General features: G+C 42.2%; 2 protein-coding genes across 6 annotated transcripts in view; both read left to right on the top strand.

Moving 5' to 3' along the window:
* The first annotated feature begins 1,136 nt into the window (after nucleotides 1-1,136).
* On the top strand, nucleotides 1,137-7,520 carry hmg20a (high mobility group 20A). The gene is made up of 9 exons (XM_068313149.1): nucleotides 1,137-1,221; nucleotides 3,259-3,348; nucleotides 3,643-3,852; nucleotides 4,530-4,662; nucleotides 5,112-5,149; nucleotides 6,212-6,287; nucleotides 6,541-6,756; nucleotides 6,830-6,962; nucleotides 7,041-7,520. The coding sequence occupies exons 2-9, from the start codon at nucleotides 3,283-3,285 to the stop codon at nucleotides 7,042-7,044; spliced, it is 876 nt and encodes a 291-aa protein (XP_068169250.1). The 5' UTR covers nucleotides 1,137-1,221; nucleotides 3,259-3,282; the 3' UTR covers nucleotides 7,045-7,520.
* A 4,921-nt stretch (nucleotides 7,521-12,441) lies between these two features.
* Nucleotides 12,442-24,627, top strand: part of peak1 (pseudopodium-enriched atypical kinase 1) — a 76,218-nt gene continuing 64,032 nt past the window's right edge. For 4 of the 5 annotated variants that reach the window (XM_068312629.1, XM_068312628.1, XM_068312627.1 and 1 more), the window contains exon 1: nucleotides 12,442-12,623. The gene's annotated coding sequence lies outside the window, so the exon portion shown is untranslated. Of the gene's footprint in view, nucleotides 12,624-13,492; nucleotides 13,626-24,627 lie in introns of all 5 variants that reach the window. The other variant, XM_068312626.1, reaches the window with a different exon arrangement.

The following is a 24,627-nucleotide window of genomic DNA, read 5'->3' as shown; positions in this document are numbered from 1 at the left end:
TTCTCATCTAAACGTGAAGAAGAGTTTGCACACAACAGTTTAGCTAAACCAACCCTGTTTGTATCCATGACACTACTTTGGACATTTTGGGGAAATTCTTTCTTCTTTCTTCAGCAATTCATGAAATAACAAGACATTAAGAATTTGAGCAGTATTCCCAGTTAAACGGTTTGATTGTTTGACTTTTTTCTCTAACCTACGAATGGACCCGACCTGGGTGTAATGAGCCTGTGATAACTTGGGCTAATGAGATTGCAATCAGTTTCAATTAGACTGCATCTACTGCTTTGTTATTCCTGTCCGAGTGTTGATTTGATCTCTTAATTTGGAATTAGTGTTAATCTTCTCCTTCTCACTTCCTATCTCCACAGTTAGGGAAGTTTTCTGTGAGAAGAGCATCATTATTTACCCTGTGTTTTGTCAATGTGTGACTGAATTATCTGTTTGAATGGGCGATATTAGCCCACAAATCGAGGCTGCAAGTGGCACTGCAGGCTTTCTGTACTGTTTATGAATACATGGGGTATACTGAGAGAAATGTATTCTTCATTACTATGAATGATGCTGTTTGTGTGTATCTGTGTGTGGCAGAGCTCAACAGATCATAAAGACAGGAGGGATCACTTATGTTGTACAAACCTGAAAAAGATTGCGGGCTTACCGGCATCATCATGTTTGTGTGACTTCTAGAAATCCAAAGCAGATAAAATAAGTCTTCATCCTCGCCTCTCACAGGATGTGACTCGTTGCATAATTTTATGTTTCATAAATAAATCCTGAAAGTTCTAGAGGGAGGAAACAGAAAAAAATTCGAACCAAGACAGTGTAATACGAAGAATGTCCAGTAGGGGGAAGCAGCGACCTGAAAGACGTTAATTTATCTACACGAAGAAACCCGTGGCCAGCAAGGAGGACACAGAATCAGACCGTCTAGAACTGTTTGACGTAATGACTATTTAATTAATCTTCCTTTTCTCTGTTTTGATTCCTTTATTTGAAATTAATTTATTGTAGGTTTTTTTTAAACAATATTTATGCATCTAGAGTGTATGTGGTGTTTAAAAATATATGGCCTTTATAATGATTGATTTATAACCAAATTTTCTTATCATATCACATGATTGTCTATGTGTTCTATTTCTATGATGTGGCTGCTGTATTGTTTTGATTAAGAAAACCATTCAGACTGGCAGATTACAACTACGGATTACTTAATCCGAGGTAAATGTTCGTTCATGTGTTTTACTGTGTGCACATTAGACATTTGTTAAAGACTGCTTCATGTTGTAACTTGACAAGTTAGCGTTAGCTGAGGAAGAGCGTTTGCTGTGTGGCTGCACAGCTAGCAGACTGCTAACGCTAGCTAGCAGCACAACTAACTAGCTAAACAGCCTGAGGTGCCACCGCTGGGTTTTAGCATCTGATACCAACACGTTCGAAAAGTTTTTAACCTTTTTAGTTTGTCACGATAATAAAGAGACGTTCAGCGGGTGTAAGAAAAACACGTCACTGTGTATTTAATCTGTGTGGTTTTTTTAATGGTTATCTCGCTCCTGCTAGGTGATGCTAGGTGTGGTTAGCTGCTAGCCGCTCGGGCTAACGTCAGTGTTCCTGACAGATGGATGTGGTGATTGGGACGGTTTGGTTTGGTTTGGTTTGGTTTGGTTACCTGAAAGTAGCTCAGATACTTCAAGTTTATAATGCAACAGCTTCATGTGCTAAAACACGTTTATGTACCAAAATGTGAGCTAAATGCTACCAAGACAATTTACCTTGTTTAATGTTAAAATGCAGGAATAACTAGAGTCTACATCCCATGTGTCGAGTGAGTTTATTGTTTAATTTATATTTTGGAATCATGGGATTTAAATTCCTTAATGTTCCATATATATTTTTCCCTCTATTTTCCACGTTTATTTAACATTAATACCATGAAACATCACAATAAGTCCTATATTCTTCCCATGTAATACCATGAAGTGCTGCAATTTGTGTTTGCATCCAGCAGAGGGCGCTACAGCCCTCCATTTATTCCTCACGTCTACAGCTGAAAACATTTTAAAGCCAACTTTTTTAACTTTTAATATTTTTTTCCTCCTGGCAAGTTCCTGCAAGATTTCATTTTCTCGCTCCTGAAAGCCTCACAGAATGTGTGAACGCAGCCCCAGCTCCTCGTGTGTGGGTGTGTTTCTGATGTAGACGTGTAGATGCTTCTGTTCCCCCTACGTTTGAAAGTGATGCTCAGATTTTGTTCTGTCTGAAGAAAGCTGATCTTCTTGCCTTCACTGTTTGGATTCATTATTGCATGGGAACTGTATTATACATCACGACCACCCCATGTTTACAGCACACTTGTTGCTTAGTAGAAGATAAGATTTTGTGCAGTCATTTGTACACCAGTTCATTGTCATGCTTATTAAAGAAAAAGATGCCAGCATGTCTTGCATTGTTTGTGTCAAAGCCTCGTGAATTCTGATAAGATTGTTTTCAGGGCTTTCACATCACCAGGATTCAGATGCGTGTCTGATTTCAGACAGCATGAAAGAGAACCAAGATCAGAATTTAAAAGATCTGGTTTGTGTTGTTCACACTGCCCTGAAAAAAACAAACATCTGAAACACATGTGAGCAAAAAAAAGAATATGTTTGGCTTCTATGTGTCATGAAACTGATTCTAAGAATTTCCATATCATTTTTGTGACACGGGGTTAGAAACCACATCCAGGATTAAGAGGCTCACTTCCTACTTTAGGGCTTTGAGGAGGTCAAAGGTCAAACCTAATCGGGACTCTTTGCCTACAAATACAACTTATGTTTTCATCAGTGAATTCAGTCTTTTTTGTAGGATAATTTATAAACTAGTGCTGGCATTTCAAAGTCTTAGACAAGAAGTTTTTTTCCAGGGAGCTTTGAGTATGTAGTTATTTTCTTACATTTGTTTATGAGGTAGTGCCGTAATACTACTTCCTGCTGTTGTAAGTAGGCTACATCAGTGCCTTAGGAGTTGGCTCAATGTGTTTTTTATTCACTCACTTGCCTGATAGTGATTTATTGAGGCAAGACCTTTCTATGAGAGGAAGCGTGACTCGCCAAGAGGAATTCTGGAGCCAAGACTGGGAGGAGAGGAGCAGGAGAGGTGATGCTGCTGCAGGAGACGCTGTCTGCTCGCCGTTTCCTGGAGGAGCGCCCCCAAATAACTGACCTGTCTGAATTATATATTAACACCTGTTAAGTTTTGTGGCCCCCTGTCATCCTCCAGGTCTCCCCTGCAGTCCTAGAAGTCATGGAGGAGCAGACCGGCTCTCCTGGAGGCAACGCCGAAAACAACGGCCAGAGAAATGGAGATGAGGTAAGAGCTGAGCGTGGAGGTATTCGGTCACATACTTTTTCATTTTTCCACTTCAAACTCCTGGATTATCCTGCTGGAACACGGTGGTGAGAAAAAAAAATTGAAAGCAAACCCAGTAAACACAAAATGTGAGTTTTGACTGATGGTTTTATCGCAGCAACAACTGCCACCAAACACGTCTAAAGCTGGAGGTCCGTCTTTATTGCGGCCGTACTGGAGGGTTTTTGAGCATGAACGGGTCCCACCACACTATCGATCTCTGAACCTCCCTGTGTGTTCCTGCTGTCCTTGCAGAAGCCTCGACGTGGCAGCTGGACCAAGGGGAGGAAGAGGAAGAAGCCGATGAAGGACAGCAACGCGCCCAAGGCCCCCCTGACCGGCTACGTTCGCTTCATGAACGACAGGCGGGAGCAGCTGCGGGCCGAGCGTCCGGACGTCCCGTTTCCAGAGATCACGAGGATGCTGGGTAACGAGTGGAGTAAGCTGCCCCCCGAGGAGAAGCAGGTCAGCGCAGCCCCAGACAACAGTCTTGTATGCATAACCAGCGCTCAAGTTTTTGATTATCAGGGTGACGAATTTGATGATTTAAATGTCATTACTTATACTTTCCTGTCTGTGATTTAAGGAAATAAAGAAATTATTCATCAGCAACATGTTTGTCCTCAGCAGCATCAGCTGTTCTTCTTCTTCTTCTTCTTCTTATTATTATTATTATTATTAACATTCTAATTATTCTTATTTGTCTTATTCTTATTTTTCTTATTCTTCTTACTCTTATTATAATTATAATTATTATTATTGTTATTCCTGTTCTTCTTGAATCTCTTTTGGATTTTATGTCAATGTGACTATCTTGTATTTTGACTTTTGTGAGTAAACGTGATTTTACAAATTAAAATCTTCTTCTTTGTCATGCATATAATTTAATCATGTGACATCATGGCTGTTATTTGCTGAACCTAATTTCTGTCCTCATGAAACCTTCAACATCACTCATTTTAAATCCAGAGGTGAGGCAGAGCGTGGAGTTTAGTGTTCACCAGTTTCAGTGCTGTTCTATCAAAAGATGCATTTTTCATCACAAGCCTTGAGTGAATGTCATGAAATTAATATTTGATTTGACTCTTCATTAGGACTAATCTTTCTCCGTCCTGTCTCACCTTTGTCTCCTCGCCTTGCAGCGCTACCTGGACGAGGCCGAGCGGGACAAGGAGCGCTACATGCGGGAGCTGGAGAAGTACCAGAAGACCGAGGCCTACAAGCACTTCACCAGGAAGGTCCAGGAGAAGCAAAAGGGCAAACGGCACCGAGGAGGTGGGTCAAACCGACCAGACCGTCGTTCTGTCTTTAGTGTGGAGACTTTTAGATGATCCAGATGTCGTGTTTGTTTCCTGTCCGGCTTTAAGGAACAAATAAATCATGCAAAGGAAGTTTGAAACGGGTTTGAGAGGGACAAGATGAGCTGTTACGTGTCTTCACCCAGAAGGCATTGTTCTAGTCTCATTGAACAGAATGTCGGTATATATTTAAACCTCTGGCCACCTATCCTAAAAATGTTTCACTGCATGATTTAACTGTGTTCCATTATTCAGCTCCAGGAGCTCAGAGCTCATCGTTTGCGCTCTGCTCCTCAACTGAAGGAGATCCGTTTCAGAGTTGAGATTTCTTCGGTTTTCACTTCATGATTTACTCATGGCTGACGGTGACTCGGGAAACATGAATCATCTGCTGTCCTCCCTCTTTATTCTTTCCTTCCTTTCCAGATGGTGGGCGCCAGGTAGCCAGTGAGGCCCTTCACGAGGTCAGTAACTCCTTCCTGCCCCAGAAAATCACAATCGCTTTTCCTCAAGAGGAAAATACCTCAGTTAAAGACGAGCCCAGAGTTTGTGTCGTCATTGGCGATGTAGGACAGATTAAACGCTGATGTAGAGAGGCTAGGAAGGCAAACAGAGCTAGCATGCTAACAGATGACTGTGTACATTTAGTAATACAAAGACTACATCTGTCGTCTTTTATGGGTCATTCATAGATCATTAAAATGCTTTATGGCTGCATTCGTAAATATTTGTTACGCTAGCGGTTGCAGCATATCAGCCATCAAATGGTGCAGCTGTGAATCACAGTTGGAAGGGAATTACAGATGCTTATAATGCATTATGACTACTTAGACTGACCTGCACACACCTGTGTAATCGACTGTAGTAAAGATAGTGTTCTATTAAAAAATTACTCATAGATCCGGATCAGAATTGAACTTCCTGAGCGACACGCCCTTCACCAGGAATCAAATAAGTGAATCATGATTAGTTAGTTTTACCACTAAGCGTCCGAATGGTCGTGTCTCTAATCCGGGTCGATCCGTTCGTCTCTATGTTCGTATTCAGGATCCAGACGCTCGTCTTTCAGTAAGCCTGAGATTCCTTCTCATTAGGTTTTGTATGATATCAAGAGATTTCTTTCCTACGTCTCCATGGGTTCCTGGAGGATTTGGGCCGAGGTGACTTTGTCGCGAATAGCATTTCTGTAGGAAAAACACTTTTCCTCTAAAATTCGACCAACATTCCAAAATTAGGCAGAGTTGGAGGATCTTCAGGAGGAACAAAGTTAAACCTTAAGCTGCCACAAACATTTTTATTATGAATGCATCTCTAACTATTTCAGGGCTTCTTAATAGCCTCGCAGCAGCTTTGATGAAATTACTTCTCCATTTCTTAAACCCCATCACTGTATTTCCCCCGTGACCAGGTATAAAATCAATTACCCGCCCAACTGCTGCCTGGCTGGATGAACGACCACCTCTAGCTTTCAGACGGCGAGGCTGAACGTTTTCCACTCACCTTTTCTTGCTGTTTTCTGTCGACAGAAAGACGCAGAAGGGAAGGACAGAACCGTGTTTGACATCCCCATCTTCACAGAGGAGTTTCTGAACCACAGCAAAGGTGAGGCTTCAACACACCCGGCCGTGTAGATGAGAAAAACTTGCTAGTCGGTGTGCAGCGGCGTTTTTTAAAACCTCCATTTGTCTGAGTATTTCTGCCTCGAGAGAGCTTCCTCTAGCGCTCCTTTGTCCCAGAATAGTCCTGTCGTCCATTCCCAGGCAGCGATGCTCTGAAATTTAAAAGACCAAATGAAAAATGGATGAACGGCGCCAACTGTTGCTCCTCACCTCTGATCAATGTCCTCACCCGACAGCGCGGGAAGCCGAGATGCGGCAGCTGCGTAAGACCAACATGGAGTACGAGGAGCGCAACGCAGCTCTGCAGAAACACGTGGAGAGCATGAGGGGGGCGGTGGAGAGGCTGGAGGGCGACGTGATCCAGGAGAGGGGGCGTAACGGCCTCCTGCACCAGCATCTGGAGACCCTCCGCCAGGCGCTCACCTCCAGCTTCTCCTCCGTGCCTCTGCCAGGTGAGACGAGTCGCCGTTGAGAGTCAAATGGTGTCGGTGCCGGTTGTTAAGGCGGCGTTTTGTCGACACACAGCCAGCGGAGAGACGCCCACTCTGGACACCATCGACTCCTACATGAAGAAGCTCCACAGCATCATCGTCACCAACCCCCAGGAACACGAGAGTCTCATCAACACCGTGAGAGACGTGGTCAACCGCCTGGACAGGTGAGGCCCGGATGGGAAGCGGCTGATTCGTTCCAGGTGTGAACAAGTTCTGAGCGTCTTCACCGTCTTCTGTTTCAGATAATTGGACCAAACCCAGCCGACGCGTCGGACTCGGAGGCGCAGCGATGAATCTTTGTTCCGATCCGTCATCGGAATCTGATTTTAAAATGTCTTTTCTTACTCAGCCGAGGCGACGCGTCGTCCCCTGATTATTTATTTCTTTTTACATTCATGAGAGTTCGGTTCACACTTTATTAATCTAGCTGTAACCTGTTTTTTTAAAATAGTTTGGTGAGAAGATTGTGAACGTTTTTTCCCCGTCGCTCCCGTTCTTGTGTTTCATGTCCATTTATAGCAGCATTTAAACCTTTATCCACCCTGTTCTGATCAGAGGGAAACGGGTTGATCGCACCAACGATGTCGTCAAGATTTTTTATTGTCTGTTTGAGGAAACTTTTTATTTCCGTGTGGAAAGTCTTTGATATGAAACGTGTTCTCATCGTGTGAGTTTGTTCGACCTTCTGGGAAAATGTTTGTTCTGAAATAAAATCTTCGATACGTGACAAACCGGTTTCATATTGTTTATTACATTTTCCTGTGTCACAGTAAGAACCAGTGATCCAGGACCAGCCTAACATTTTATCAGTTCTTCACACAACATCCATTGCTGGCCAAAATTTAATTAAAATCAGTAAAATATTTGAAATTTTCAGACAAGAGTTCAGATTGATTTATTAGTTTATATTGAAGAAACCCAAAAAGAAATTAAAAGCATCAAATGGTGAAATCAGTTCAAACCATTTGCTGAATAACTTGATTTAATTTAACAATTACCTGTCTGAAATTAAAGCTGTTTTAATTAAGTGTTCACTTGTTTGAAATAAAACAGGGACACAGGATCAAGTGTTTTGAACCCAGAACTGACCCCTGAGAGACCCCACAGTTCCTGTCAAACACACTGACTCATCATCATCAATCTTTACCAAACTGTTGCTTCTTAAATAACTTACCAGCCGTCATAGTTCACCCCTGATACCATTCTGCTCCAATTTATTGATTCCAATCAACGCCATCGACAGCTTTCCTTGATGATCACCTGACTGACATGTCTCTGACATTATTTTCTACACCTGATGGTTTCGATTGCTTTCCCTCTCTTTAATTCTATTAGTTCAGATGAGAATGAACCAGAGGATTTCCACAAATCCTGTTTGGTAAATCAGATTTGCAGCAGGGATCTCTTGTAAGTATAAAATATGATCCTATTGGCAAAATCCGACTAATAACTTCGGTTGTAATCTATCAAGTTTCTAACACGGCTCTGCATTTGAGTCTAACTTGATATTACGAGTTCTTCCTGTTTCCATTCAGCGATGCCAGTTTCCTCTTTTGCCAGCTTCCTGTCCACAATGGCTGCGTGTGTTACAGCTCCACATCCAACAATGTCTCCAACAGATGCTCTGCTCCCACAGGAGGACACACTGATGCTGATTGTATGTGTGTGTGTGTGTGTGTGTGTGTGTGTGGATGTTTGGGAATCCGTGCAGAATCTGGAGGTTTATCCGCTGCTGCGTGTGATGCAGAGAGGGAAGGACTTTCATTTCACAGGTCATTATGAGTGTTGGAAATTTACAACCTGAAAGTTGAAGTAATAATTTAACTTTATTACTTCCACCACGGAGGACGGTGGATCGGCTTACATAGACACGACTGGATGGAGTCTCATGAATCTTGGTGGGAGGGTTGGGAATAAGTCAGCGGTGAAGACTCTAACCCCTGGAGTGGATCTGAAAAAAGTTGCAGTATCAGGATCTTTTTACTGACTTCTTTTGTCCGTTGGGCTCAAATTACTTGACAGATTATGGTGAAATGGGAAGAAGAAGAGTGGGCCTTGACCTGTTTAAGTCTGGATTAGATCCTGATAAAGGGAGGATTTTGTTGGAGCCCTGAGGGCAGCCTCTTGATGGCTTGACTGTTGATACGCGGATGAGATCTGAACTTCGCTGAAAGTCTTTCTAGACCCGACCGACTGTTGGTTTTCAAAAGCATTTTGTGAACAATGTGCAGTTGGATTATCGCCTGCAGCTGTTCATGTCTCTGTCATAGCACGTCAGTGTGTTAGCATGTTAGCGGTGGCATGCAGTCACCAGTAGACACGATGGTGACTCTTGGATCCGGTGTGTGTTGGATGGAACCTACGTCCAGCAGAGTGACCGCTCACACTCGCTGCGTGCAGAAGGCCCCAAAGACATTCATATAATGATCTCAGCGAGAGCCTTCGCCTTGATGTCGGTCCAGAGTCGTGTTAATAAAGTTAGAATTCAAGGAATGGATGAAGAATGAAAGCTCAGACCTCATGATCACCTTTTAGTGTAAAACTGATGGTGCAATGCCAGCATTCCTCCGTGGAAGTTGGTGCACCTTCCTTAGACACACTGAATGCTAATGCTACCAATGCTAATGGCAGGAATGGAGTTTAAATTTTTTTTTATTTACATTAATTTGGTTTAATGTAAAGTGCTTTTTCTAGTTAAACTGCTCCTTTAACGCTGACCCTTTTCTCCAGACCTCGTTTCTGTTTCTGTGACACAAACTCAAACCAGAATTCCATGACAGCATTGTTGGACCGTAGAAGCGACGGACCGGCTCTCGGGTCCCTGGTGGCGGCCTTTTCTTGCCCTTTTCTTGACAGATCATCATCACACCCAGCCTTTGTCTTCACAGTGAAACACCCTTTTGAAATGAAAACAGTCCTTTCCTCCTCAGCAGGTCCACGTCTGCATCCGTGAACGACTTCCTGCCCCGTGGAGCGGCAGCCCGACCTCAGGAGAGAGGATCCTGCTCCGGCTCAGAGCCACAGCTCCTGAACCTGAGGTGGGGGTGTGTGTGGGGGGGGTGAGTCAGAGGAGAGGGAGGTGAGTCAGGCGTCATGTGCTGACCTGGCACTCAGCCGTCTGGATGGTTTCTGTCGGCACTTCTGTGGCCGGCAGGAGCTCAGCTCTGTTAGCGTTAACTGCTGGCGCTGCGGCTTTGCTTTGATTTTGTGGACCAATGAACACTTCAGGACATTTTTTGGATCATCTAACGTGACATTCAAGGCTGATTGATTTTCTTAAAATGTTTTCTCATTCAGTCGGGTAGGTGAGCGACAGCTGAAGGTCAATGTTTCAAATAATTCTGACCAGAAAAGCCCTCTTTGTACAGAATGGTAGCAGAAATACAGACACAGTGCTGTAATTTTAAAGGTTCTCTGTTCATTTTTCTAAAAGAACTTTTGTCTGTTCATTTATAATTGTGTACAAGTTTATTCCTATAACCATAAATGCACCAGGACTCTCAGCACACTGGGGCCCTTTCTACTGTTTCTGCCCCCGGCCCTCAGACGGTCTGTCTCCACTCCTGCAGAGGAGGAACGCAACGTTACTTCTGATCTTTATCTCGAAACTGTCCCTTGAGATCCGTCTGCTTCTCCTGCTTCCATAATAGGAAGAAAAACCATTTGTCTCAACCATCAGGGACGATGTTCTCATTCCAGCCCTGCTGCTGATGTGAGTCACAACGAGCTTCATTACATCCCCTCCAACTGACTCACCCAACCTCTCTCACCGTCTCGGGTCATTAGGACTGAAATGTTGCTATTTTGTGATGACATGAAGAAAAGAAAGGAGAACTGGATCTAGTGGGGTGTCCTGGATTATATATGATGCAGCCGATGTGACTGTGTGATCACCTGTGACACTAAATGGCTCAGATTTCTAATGAATTTACTGCTATCAATGCTTCACCTTTGTTTAATATCCATAAAATGTAAATTTCCATGGATGTTGATTATTCTAATAAAATGCTGAGCCAAATTCAAGAAAAATAATCTGTTTTCCTCGTGCATGCTCTCTGATAATTGCATAAACTCTAACTTTTTTAAAATTCTCATTCAGTGAAATGCTGGCAAATCATCACTACACACTGGTAGTGAAAATGTGGAGCTAAAATGTGTCTGAAAAGATGATCATGAACATCCATTTTCGTAAAATATTCTAATTCATCAAGATTGTTTTACATATTCTGACTTCAGTTTATTTCTCCATCGTCTACATCCTCTTGATGATCTAAGGAATAACAGGTGAGGGATGCAGAGGAATGATAGCATTCCCAGAAAAACACTCTTATTTATTCAGCTGGATAGAACAGAATTGCACTTTAAAATGAAAAGAGGAAAATGAGTCATCTTTCCTCTTCATTTATCCATCATCTGCTCCCCCCACCCTGGAAAATCCTTGGCCTCGTTGCCCGGGAGTGAAGCAAGGAGGAGGAGGAGGAAACAATGCTTGGAATTTGTTAAAGAAAAAAAAAAACCTTGAGTCATTCCCACATGTCAACCTCTCCCGCTCCTCCTCCTGCTCCCGTGTTGCATTCACGATCTCATCACAACCTCGTTTGGACATATTTTAACATTTCAAACAAACTTGTTGCTCTGGCTGAAATAACTTTTATTTAATCTAAAAGTAGAGTCAGAGTTTTAAGTAGCTGTCTTGAGTTCACCACAAAGCATTAAGATGAAAACCTTAGTTAAGACCATTTATTACATAAAGTATTGTCCTTGAAGTGGTTAAAAAATAATCATAAATCTGTGCTCACCCTGTTTGTCCCAAACTGTTTGCTTAAAATTTGGCTTTAATATTTCCAGCTGCACCTGAAGGCAGCAGGAGAGGAGGAAGAACTCCTTCTTCTTCATTGGCTGTTATTCAATACAGGAGATGACTGCTGTCAACACTTCTCAATATAACGTGTAATAATAGGTTATAATGTGTAATAATGTGTAATAGAATATAATGAATTATTCCAGAAGATGTGTTTTTGCATGTTGGAATGCATATGGATGACAAATGTCAACACCACAATGTGTGACACAACACAACCTGTACACAGTATAAAATAACACAACCTGTATACAGTATAACACAACACAACCTGTATCCAGTATAACACAACACAACCTGTATACAGGAAGTATATAAAAGCTGCAGTTGGAACTAGATTTACGCCTTCCACTGGTCATATATAAAACACAACTATTTAAACTTGTCGGTAACATTATGCAACATTTACATTCATTTGAACCGATTACTCTATAGGAACATATTCCATATCGCTAAATGTTTATATGTGATTTGCCATGAAATTGTTTTTGGTAATTATCGGGATACAATCGTTTAATAATTAATTAAAATTAAATTAAATCATTTTCTTCTATACACACATGTCAAGTCTGATGAAGAAGTAAAATAATTATTTTATTTTTAATTTTTAAAAATAATTTTCATTCTTTCTGATTTCCGGTCCAGACGTGCACAAATTAAATTCAACTATCGGGTCGCGCGCTCGGTTCCGATCAGGTTTTTAAATTGCGCGGTCACGCGCTCCTCCCAGCCTGCCCAGTATCCCAGAGGGCTCGCGCCCGCGCCAGGGTTGTGGAAAAAGCTGCAGCGGCTGTTCCCGGAGCCACGAAGAGAGGAGCCGAGCGAAAAGCAGCGGCTCCGGCCGGAGTTGGGTCGCTCACACTAGGATATTCGTCACTACTGCCGAGGACGACATTATCAAAACCAGGATTTAATGCTTCCAGAAGTGTCGTCACCACCCAGAAGGGATTCGGCGCCTTTAAAGGTTTGGAAAAGTTAGCTGAATTGTCTTAAATTGAAAGTGTCTCAGCCACAAGTCTCGTCAGGTTCTTTGCTAACTTTGCTCCGCGGGGGAATGTCGCGGCTCGCCTGGAGAAGCTAACGGTGCGGGGAGTTGCGTTGGCGCTAGCCGGGAAGTGTATGCCGTCTAAGGTCAGGGATGCGAACACAAAGTTTGCTAGCCGTTGTTACGCTTCGCAGATTTGAATGAAAGCTAATACTGGGCGCGCGGCGACCCTCTGACGTTGCAGTAGCGCGAGCCGCTGTCATTACTTTGAGCTCGAGCTCAGCAGACCCGGGATCAGCCCTGGAAGTGCGCATACCTGATTTATAGAAAATAATAATAATAATAATATTGTTATTATAATAATAATAATAATAATTATTATTATTATTATTATTATTATAATTATAAAATAATAATAATAATAAAATAATAATAACAATATTAATGAGGATTAATTACCATTTTTTATTCATTTTCTTTTTATAAAATTGTCAAGTCAGATCACATTTACTACCTTCCCATTTGCATACAGAGCAAAACAAATGACTTCTAATGACATCATTTTATCACTTATATGACTCTTTAACCAAATCTCCAAATGTTTTCTGAGCCTCTGAAGAAGCATGTTGTTTACCATTCACCATATCAGCCATAACTATGTCATTTCTGACAGGTGAGGTGATTATTATTGATCATCTCATCACTACTGCTCCTGTCAGTGGGTGGGATAAATTTGGAGGCGAGAGAACATGCTGTCCTCCAGGTTGATGTGATGGAAAGAAGGAAAATGAGCAAACGTAAAGATCAGAGTGACTTTGACAAGGTTGAACGTATGATTGGATTTCCAGAAGTGCAGGTCTGGATGGGTGGTGTCCATCACGAGCGCCAGAACTGGACCACAAAGCAAAAGGATGGAGTGATTTGAGGAACTCAACGGCCAGGTGAAGGTGCTGGAATGACCTCCAAATCACTACATCCAAGGTAGCCACACCTCGCATGTTTTAAGACTCGAAAGACTCTGAAAACTTTTGACCGTCTCTGTGTGCTGGAAGATTTTTAAACACAAGTGTCACTCTCCAAAAAAACAACCACATCAATCAAATCACATGTGCACCTTTTATTCTCAGGTATTGAACGGCTTTGTTTGTGTGGAGTGTGTTGTTTGTCTGTGACATTCTCCAGTTTCAGTGTCACAAGTTCAGACCGGTGTTGGTTATTGCTGTAAGCCCCGGCCCATTCACAACGACATTGGGCTTGTGGTAAATGAAACGTTTTCATGTGGATTGGTGTGGGACTGTCTGTTCTTGTTGTGACATGCTCCTTCCTCTTGTTGTGATTCCCTCTCATGAGTTTACAGTGTCAACACTGCTGCCCCACATTGTTACTTCTTCACCTGCTCTAAGTGGACGTGGATGTGGATTTGCAAAGATTTCAGATTCTGATAAACGTCCTGTGGATGTTTGCACCACCAGTTTGTGGGGCAAATATTTGTGAAATTGTTTCCTACATGTCTGAATTGTGAGCATAGCTCGCATTCTTTGTCGGGAGCTCGGCGGTGATCTCCATCTGTCATTTCAAGAGCTGTGGGATATTTTGTGACTGATGAGGTCTGACAGTTACCGGATGTACTCCCACATGATCGGAACATTTCCTGACAGACATTTAGCAGTGGTACTGATACACACACACACACATAGAATGTAGTGGAAGAAATCCTATTGATTTTATCTTAAAGTTGGTCATACATATAAGCAGATGTGGGACTGCCAGCTATACCAACAGACAATACAGTCCAAGCTATGCCAATGGGATGAAGTGGTACTGTATGTATTTCCTGTCACATAAGTGCTTGGTCTCATCCTCACTGGGCCTTTTTAACACCAGCACACTGCCTGTTAATAAAGGAGAGCTGTCAAAACAGTTTTGCTGAGGCAGAGACAGGTCCAAAACAAGTTTTTTGTCTGAAAAATTCTATTTTAGCACCAGAATTTTTATAGTGTGATTAAAAAGCCTCACATTTTTAAGTCACTGTCGTTCAGGTTCACTTCTGGGATGAATGTACTCAGGATGCTCTCCGTCTCCTAGGAGATGTGAAATACATGACTTTCCAATGAGTCGTCAGCTTTCTGAACAGCCTCCCGCTATTGATGAAACCACCGGTCATATAGATGATGAACGACCTGATAGATCTGTCCTGTCAAAGTGTCCTTGGGCCACATATTGCTCCTGTCTGGTCGGTTGTCAGTCCTGAAAATGATGATGGTGATGGTGTTGTCAGTTTAGATGTGTACAGGTAGGTTCTTTTCTTCTTGAGCCATTATAACATTTTGAAACAACTCAAACTGGATGAAACTTCATTTAAACATTTAATGCAATTGTTTTGAATTTTGAAAATGAGGAAGAGAATTCTATAGGTTCTTCTAATAAGGGCACAGTCCGAACCCCAAAATGTGTCGCGACAGTGTGAGTTTGCAGTTCATGTCACAGCGCTGTAATTAATTTAATTATGTCATTACGAGTCAGATACTTCCAACCCAGATTTAATCTTACGTGTTCATCAGAAACAAATCTGAATGTGTTTGTTTTGGAGAAAATACAGTGACATAAATAATAGGTCACTTTTTGGTTGGCAGATTCTGTGTGTATGTGTGTGCATGTGTGTGTATGTGTGTGTATGTGTGGGCTGTCTAACAGATCTGTGATGGAAATGTCATGTGACACCCTAACCCCCGACCTCTCCCCTTTGCCCCTGAGCTAGGGCTTGAAAAGGTAACAGGTGTGACCTAAAGGTGAAGGAGCACACACACACACACACACACACACACACACACACACACACACACACACACACACACACACACACACACACACACACACATATGCAGCACTGTTAATCTTGTAGTTTATCAATTAATGTGTTAATTTAATCTGCGTTCGCTTCATCAAAGGTATTTCAGGGTGTAATTTAAATCTCTTCATCAGTTGCCACCCCTGTTGCGTCACTGCTTTTAAAGCACAGCCGTTTGACTCCAAATGAACGTCTTCAACTCGATAGAGTTCAGTTCCATTTTCACTCCAAACAAACCCGTCCTGAAGGCCAGCGGAGCCTGATTCTATTCAGTCTGTAATCCAAGAGAAAAAAACTAGTTGGCTTTTTTGTGTTGATGTCATTTGTGCTGGCAGCTCCAGGTAAAGGTTTACGCTGAAAATATTTCACAGTGACCTGGCAATAAGTAACACCTCACCTTTACAAAAAAGCTGCCAGGTCTGAGGATTCCATGTGGGAACATGTCAAACCAAATTACAGCAATAATCTGGACTCCAGATAAATCTGAACCAGTAAAGTGTGTTGTTGTTTTAATGACTTATACAAGGGTCATATTTCCCCAGGTAATTAGACACTTCTACTTCTCCTGGTTTATCAGCTACACAACTAGACAGTCTTATCAATGGGAGATAAAATGGCAGACTGACAGCATTATGAGTCATTTTGGTAGCAGTTGTCAGTCTCTGGTTTATTGGAAGGTGGTTGATGAAACAGGAACCAATGACAATGTGTGAGACCAGCAGCCGTGTGTCACACACATGTGGTCAAACATGCATGAATGCCTTGTGTTATTTTTGACGTATAGAAGTCAGAAAGTGGTTTGCACATGCAATGCATCACCTTCTAGTAAGGTGACTTGTAGTTCATTGTGAGAATGCAGCAGGTTTACAGTAAATAGAAGCAGTAAAAATGAAGCTACTTGAGCTGAGTGTAGTCTGGAGGCTGAACTTTAGGTGCCACTACTAAAGTCTTTGTTTATTCTTTCTAAACCGTCTTCTGCAGATCATTTTTATTTTGTTTGAAGCCAGTTTATTGTGTTACGCCCGATAAATAGGATAGTTTTTATCATACCTCTGATAATTGTTGACTATAGATGATTATAAAGGGGAAAAAACACATTTTGATCAGCGATCAGAAGCCAGCAGTTTCAGTCTTTCTTGCATTTCCTTTTCTGGCACTATGCCATGTGTTCAATACGTCTGATGGATTTGGTGAAAACAGGTAAAAATACTTCAATTTGACCTTTTAAAGGACGTTGACTTTGCAAACATCTGCGATTGTCTGGGAAACGGGAGGCTTTGTGGTTTCGCTGATAAGCTTTTAATGGAGTTGTTGACCTTGAGAGTAAAAGTCTAATGAGCTCTCTGCAGACGTCTGAATGTTTTATTTGTGCATATCATCATTTTAATTCTTCCGCATGTCGTGGGTTTGTTTATAGCTTTAAAATGGGTATAATCACAAACCAGATCTCTTATTGAAGTTTGTCATTAAGTGCTGCAGGACCATTATATGACCTCTGTGGCTAAATGCTACGTGCTGCAAAGTTCAGCAATTCAGCAAAGCCCGGGTCGACTTAATGTGCTAAAGATGTGTCACATCTTCTCCTCTGAATTGAATATTGTCCGCGGGACAAGCTAGTCCTACCTTCATCATCATTATCACCCTGTGGGATCCATTAAACAAAGGGTGAACCAGAGCTGGTGGTGACGTAAGGGCTTTCACTGTTGACGTCTTCCAGACCTCTCACCTGTCAGCTCCTACAAAGCACCACAATGTCTTGTTAATGTCTCTTAAATAGCTGACTGATTTGGAAAGGCTAGCAGATGATGACATCATGTAAAATAACTGCTCCACCAGATTTAATGTTGGATTACCTGATGCGGACTGTCTGGGATTTCACCCTGGTTTAACTCCGCTAGTTTGAATACTTCTGGAGGTGGATTGTGCTTCTTGGCGAGATTCACCTCTTTATTTCTCTTCAAATCTCTCCTAACATTATTAATAATGAGAGCCTTGACAAATTTGTGCTGTTTCCCATACTGAATCTACACTTTGTCCTCAAGCAGGCCTTGTGACCCTGAAACCAAAGGCTTCATTTGGAGATTCCTTTACGATGCCGTTCCAGCTGCGTTGGATTCCAGACTTGATATATTCTTTTATTTCTCAGGCTCTAGCTCACTGACACGGCAGCGTACTGGAAATAACAAGATAAGTTGTGGCTTTAGCACGTCAACGGATTCCAAGGCCTTTTCAGAAACATTTTTGAAGAGTTTCAGGGACAAACCAGCGATAGAAAATTGACCTTGTTGCCTTAAGTTGATCGGACAGAAAATCCAGTTTCTGTGATCCCCTCGGCCTGATGCAGAATCCTGACGGGAATGTTTTTACATGGAGTTTATCCACAGAATACACACAGTTCAAACCCTTTTTGGTAATATAATCCTTGTTACCTAAGAGAGAAGAATAACAAAAACTTGGTGAGCAACGTGTATTTAGATATTACGCCAATCAGAATGTTCAAAACATGCTTGAATGACATCATCCCCTGCTGCGCTGACTCGCGCTCTCTCTTTCCCTTCTTCTCTGCAAACCACATGTGATTGTGAGCAAACATGTTTGTGGATGGCAACGTTCCACCTTAGAGTGCCTCATGCAATAATTATTCCATTTTGATAAGGAAGACTTTTTTCCTGGCTGTCTTCGCTATAACCTCTTTACTTTTGAAAAGTGGATCCACAGAATATTATAATCCTGGTATTTGTTAATTACCATGAAATATAGAAATGAACAGTTTTGCAATCCCGCTCTTAATACCCCCCCAGTCTGAGAACTAATGGCTTACAGCCTGAGGCTGGAAAGAGAGATGGGAAATGAAGACCTGACAGTCTGTGGTGGGAGATCAGAATCCCAAATGAGTCGGGTTTCCAATTTCATTTAGCAGAATATGTTCAGGCTCACAGTTCTGCATTTCTGGTGATTACATTTGAATGTGCATGGATATGAAGTGTGTGAATAACTTAACATGTAGTCACATGCTTTTGATGCCACCTGCCATCAAATGTTTATAACACTGCCGTCATGTGTGCGTCGAACAGGTGAGGAGTCATCGATGCAACTGTGGTGCTTCTGCAGGTTGCCGTTTGGTCAAGGATAAAGTGTGCACCAGTTTCCAACAATATCACACATATCACAGCATCTGTATGCTGAATTATAACCCTGTGTCATGATTAGCATCGACCAGGTCGATGAAAATTCCCTTTGTCTTGTCTTATTTAAGTTTGCAGATTTCACCAAATAGGGAAACAGAAGCTGGTGAATAAAGCTTCCTCACAGACGATACACTCATTTATTTCAGTGTCAATCTCTGGATTAGTTTCAGGCAATGTGAAACAATACAAAACCGGGTTACCTGACCCCTTTAACGGCCTTGATACCGTATTGAACTCCATATATGGAAGGATAATCCTCCTCTGCGAGATCTGTGGTGATCTATCAGCACAAGTATTTGTTTGAGTTAGGACATGGCCTCTGTGATTGGCTGGGGCGACGGGGAGGCCAAAACAATTCTAGCTTATTCAAATGTGTTGACAGCACAGAGGGGCACTTTGCTTTTGGCCAAGTTTTGACATCACTAATTCTCATGGACTCAGCCTGCGTCTTAAAATAACGCGTTACGTGTGGCGTCGCCGTCTCTCAGACATACCTTGCTGCTGTTGGACTTGTTTACCGTGAAGAACCTGAGCTCTGCCTGCTGTTGGAGATTACAGCACTGGATGGGGGCCACTTGCATGCCCCACTAGTATCTTGTACATTAATCTGAGGCTCTTCAGGATTACATGTGGTCGACGTTTTGGAGGTGGGCTGTGAGGGTGTGTGTGTTATTCTGTTGGATATTGAAAGTGTTGCAGAAGGTAGTATTTTAGAAATTGCTTTTCACAGTTTGATTTTGTTGTGTTGTTTGCTGTGGATTAATTTGCATATTGACAGATCACAGATCAGATGGATAGAAGCGGTGGGTGTGGTGCCTTTACAAATCCAATCCTGACTGCTAATGTGGAACGTTTTCTGAATACTCACTAAATATTAGCACAGTTTGTAAAGTCAGCTTCTATTATATCCGAGTTTCTTATTTTAACACAGGTATCATGTCTCAGTTTTGTCTCATTCTTGTTTTTGGTGATATGATGTTAACTTTGGCTTAAGTTTTAGTCACTGGGAGAAAATATATGCTGCCGGTAATGTTTCCACTATCTAATCAGTTTTACTACAGTGTAACACTTCACAGACCATCAAGCTAAATGTAATGACACAGGAAGTGCATTTCTGTTTTATTACTGTACTTTTACTGCCTCTATATTATTCACTTCTATCAGCTGCTGGAGATTTTCCTAGAGTATCGTCTGAAACATTAACTCCTTATTTACTTGGTGTGCATCGGCGTTCTTTAATTAGATATGATTAAAAATGACAGACCTTATAGTGGAGGTGGTTTACTGCATCGCTTAAAAACAGCTGATTGGTGGAAGTGTATGTTTACCTTTTGAAAATATTTCATGGAATGTATGATTGACATTGAATGGCATCTCAGATAGAGAAGTGCAGATTTAAACTCTTAAATCGGAATATTGAAGACATAACCGTGGCTTAAAAGTCACTAACTACACCTTAAACATATCCTTAAACTATCAGTGTGAACATAAACTTGGAACAAATGAAATGCTGTGCAGCTGCACATAAATCAGTGAAGTTACCTGACATACCAGAGAGTATTTGTCACGGTATGAGGCGGTTAAGCCAGTATCCCGTATTGACAGTGATAAGACACCCCATCATTCACCGCCTCATGTAAACAAACATCGGCTGCCCGACCTCCCCTGACACAGCAAGACTTTTTTTCTGTTACTAATCCCGTTGGCGCTGCTCAAATTAAATTTGTCGACTCACTCCATTTTTGAGTCATCCAGCTGGGGTGCGTCTCCAATTACCTGTTTGACTCCAGACCCAATCGTTTTGTTGCACACACACACACATTCACGCTGGGATCTCATTAGCAATATTAGCAAACTGCTTATCTGTGTAACTGCAACACCCCCCAGCCATGCTAGTGCTTGTTGTTTGGTGCCTGACATGATCTGGATCACATTAAGACTGAGATGGCAAAAAAAATCCATCTACAGTTCCTGGAGCGTTGGTCCAGACCACAGATATGAGGCTGGCAGCCCGGCTGCTGGTTGGTAGGTGATGAAGCAAGGGTGTCTGGGTGACGAAGAGATCACGCAGAACCAGGAACAGAAACTCATTCAGCTGTTAGGACTATGTGGGCTTGTTTTGTTGGCCCGGGCTGGCGGTGGCGGGCTTCAGTGTGTCATTGTGATGGCAGACGATGTCCTGCCCAGATATTGGCTTTGGGCCATGTCTGGGACACGGGAGGAGGAAGAGGAGGAATTGGAAGCACTGCGATCCAGAAGGCTGTTGACTGACAGGAACAGTGGCTGTGCACAAAGCAGCCAATCAGCAACAGGCTGGCACATGGAACCGCAGCACAACAAGCAGTAACGCCAGTTTTTAGTCAATTTTAAATGCGTGGTCCCGGTTGTGGAACAGCACAATGTGTGATCAAAGTGAAGCTGAAACATAAGGGCTGGTTTTTCCCCTCTGGCTCAGTTGGTGCTGGAATTTCAGTCAAAATATTCATCATAACATGTTTGTTTTCTTTGCTGGAGAAGAAAAGATGCAAATGGGAAATATATTGCATGCATGGATTTATCCTGGCATGCATATTTCTCCCCTGTGCCGGCACATCTTCCTCCTCCTGGGCGAGAGCGGGAGCAGAACACCTGCACTGACACGTGATGGGACGGGGCTCTGCAAAGATCAGAGGAAGCTGTGTTTCTCTTTTAGTGTCGGAAATAGCAAGGTGTGGTGGAAAAGCACTGAAGAAAGACTGGAGAGGCAAGAAGAGGCTGAGTCTTACCCCGATTGAGAGGCCTGTTAAATATTCTGTCAGAAATCTGAAATGGGTGCAGTTTCTGTGGGAAAACAAAACAAAAAGCATTCAAGATGTTCAAAAACCTCCTGAAGTGACTGGTTTTGATTTTAAACTGCTTTGATCCACTTGCTAAAGTTAATGCTTATTTAATGGCAAAATAATTGCCCCTGGAATTCTCCTCATCGAAGAGGACTTAGGAAGCATCCTAAGTTAAATACCCCAGAAGTGGCAGCAGTGGGTAACTTCATTGGTCAGGGCTTCTTTTCATTTGTCCTTTTTTAAAAGGAAAAGAAATTATTTTGTCCCACAATTCCTTGAGGTTGCAGCACGTCAAACTGTGCATCTTTGCATGTGGACGACAAATCAGCTAAATCTGACCACTTTGCAAGATCAAACTAGCTTGTCTTTTATTTCCGAGCACCTCATTACATCATTGTAAGTGATGAAAGACAAAATTATTAATTGCATGTATCTAAAACCAAAGATGCACATGACCTCAAACGTTGAGCCTACCCCCTGGAATGAAGTGTATCCAGGCCAAAGGAGGTGACCTACCAGAAGAAATCTGATTTAGGCCCTCCTCTCTGGTGAATTAAATCCATACTAACCCTTCATCCACCAGCTCATTTTAATTAAACGTCTATTTTGCATTCATTCTCGACTCCCTTATTACATCTCAGAGAGTTAAGCAACACATGTTAATTTAGTCTCACTATATATGGAAAAATGACGAGTAGAGCGGATGGATGACAGAAAGGAGGACATTTAATTAATCTGTCTGAATTTCCTCTTAAAGGCTGTAATTAAACGTGTTTGTCATGGTCTTTTTATACCGCTGCAGAGGAGCAACAGATTCATTATTAGTGTTCCAGTATTATGGAAGTTGACGTTCGACTCAGATAAAAATGGTTTTTAAGTCATGATCCAAATAGTTCTAACAGCACAAAGTAGAGAACAGATGTAAGATGCAAGCTAAAGTACATTCGATTAGCTGGATTTCTGACGACGACACCTGATGCACTTCTTTTGTTCAACTCATTGTACCTCCAACCAGCAGCTCTTCTCATCCACAGGTTTCAGCTGTCGCTGTGATTCCTGGTGGCGTGTTGCTTCCTCTGTTCACTGAGCCACCTTCACATACATGCTGTTCTTAATGGAACATTCACATGCCAGTCAAATCTCTTTTGAAAATATAGATTAACTGCTTACAGTTGTCAGGATCCTGTTTGGGTGCATAAAAGCAAAGGGAGATAATGACATGCAGTGTCTACGTCTCAGGCAGGATTCAAAATCAAATGCCTTCATGCCAAGAGAGATACTGGTAGAGACACCAATGTGTTTATTTTTGTGCTGGGAATATTAAAAAATCTATGTGTGGATCAAGTTTAGTGCATAAATAAATAAATTGTGCACACGCATGATAATTTATGCATAAGTAAATGGGCTTCCCCAGGAGATTTGAGCTTGATCCAAACTGAGGCAGTCTTAAGGTCCATTCTGTTTGTTTTGTCCAACCCAGTTCAATATTTTCTTCATTTGTTTCTAGAGCTTATGATCTGTCATCAGTGGCAACCATAAAGAACCTGAATCCCACTGAGTGCTGCCATGGGCGGCTGCCTTCACCACGGCGACACACAGCTTCCTCTTTCATCCTGGGACGTGTCTGATGCAGAACCGGCTGTCTGTCCGTAGACTTTAACAGCAGGTCCACCATATGTGTAGAGGGGAAGTCAGATTTGGGGCAGGCAAGAGGTGGAATGTGGATAAAGAAAATGCACATCAATGTTATTGCTTTTCCTGCTTAGGAGCATATCAGAGAAAGTTGTTTCACATCGTTCTGTGGGATCATTTTTAAATATAGTCTCTGATGCTATCTAAATGTGATGTGAGCCCTTTGCTCTTGGATCCCTACTGCTATGCTTTCTGCCCCGCATCATGACATCATGGCTAATGTACTGCCTCCCTTCCCTACCTCATCGCCTCATCCTTTGGCCCGCATTCTGTCTCACAAATATAAAAATCACTCATTCACTTGTCTCCTCCGGCCTAGGGCGGCTTTTCCTGTGATGTTTGAACCACGATATAAACCTTGTCACCAAGGAGACAGAGTGGCTGGGTTAGGTTAGAATGCACTTTTGGGTTTTGTCTTTTTTTCCATCCAGTTATTCGATACACAACCCCTACAGCTGTTTATATATTGAATCATGCAACATTTAAGAACTGATATGCAGATTTTTGCAAATATGTCTGATTCTTCTTCTTCCGCTGCAGAGCATATCTAAAACATCATTCTTGTTAGCTGAAATGCCAAACATTCTGGACGGTTATGAAGGTCATGGTGAGCTCCTAGTTGCTGTCGTCTTGGGAACGGGATCTTGGCCTTGAGACATGCTCCACGGACCGTTGTAAACAGTCTGCTGGCCCCCTGTGCCCCCCCCCCCCAGTCCACTTAGCTTCATGACTAAGAGGAGGAAGCATGTCAAAGCAAATTCCCATCTATTTGTAGGCTTATTTGCACATTTTCTGATCAAAAAGAAAATATTACTTCAATAACAACATTTATCAAGCTAGAAACAATTTCCCTTCTGTTTAACGGCGGCCCAGAGCATCTTCCAAGCAGTTATCTCCTGTAGCTTTGCAAAGGTTTTTTTTGTGGATGGACTGAATTGTTTTATAAGCAACTCTTTCTGACTTTCTCTTCCTGTCAAGTACAATTTGAATCTTGTTTCCTGGATCTTAGCATCATGCAAAGATCCAGGTTCTGTTGAGCTTGACGTATTTCCCTTTCATAGGAGTTCCTTAGATAGAGACACGTGTGCATCATGATGTTTAAAACAAAACACAGCATCCTGGTATGTCGATTTAGACTATTGGTTTCAGTCTCGGAACAATCATTTCCCATACCTGGTGCATGAAGTTGTCCATCAGGGGTTCATAATAGCAACTTGGAATTGGAGGCTGCCTGTGGAGACATTGTGATGCATTGAGTGGGTGCAAACTGCTGCAGATCTGCTGAGATGCTACTTAGCAGGTGGTAGCATAGCCAGGTGCGCTGCCCTCTGTATCCATCCGGATTACCATCGTTAAACTACCATAAAGGGACACATGGATCTGTTTAGTTATTGGCCTACGGTAGAAATACTGTAATGCTCTGTCCATTACAGCCA

The sequence above is a fragment of the Antennarius striatus genome, chromosome 4, assembly GCF_040054535.1.
Source record: "Antennarius striatus isolate MH-2024 chromosome 4, ASM4005453v1, whole genome shotgun sequence".
In the NCBI taxonomy this organism is placed as follows: Eukaryota; Metazoa; Chordata; class Actinopteri; order Lophiiformes; family Antennariidae; genus Antennarius; species Antennarius striatus.
The sequence above is the reverse complement of the archived record's forward strand: the minus strand, read 5'-3'. Positions and strand labels throughout refer to the sequence as shown.

Coding starts and splice junctions, on each gene's coding strand:
- hmg20a (XM_068313149.1), top strand. CDS start 3,283: ATGGAGGAGCAGACCGGCTCTCCTGGAGGCAACGCCGAAAACAACGGC. Junction 3,853..4,529: donor TGCCCCCCGAGGAGAAGCAG/GTCAGCGCAGCC, acceptor CTCGCCTTGCAG/CGCTACCTGGACGAGGCCGA. Junction 6,757..6,829: donor CTCCTCCGTGCCTCTGCCAG/GTGAGACGAGTC, acceptor GTCGACACACAG/CCAGCGGAGAGACGCCCACT.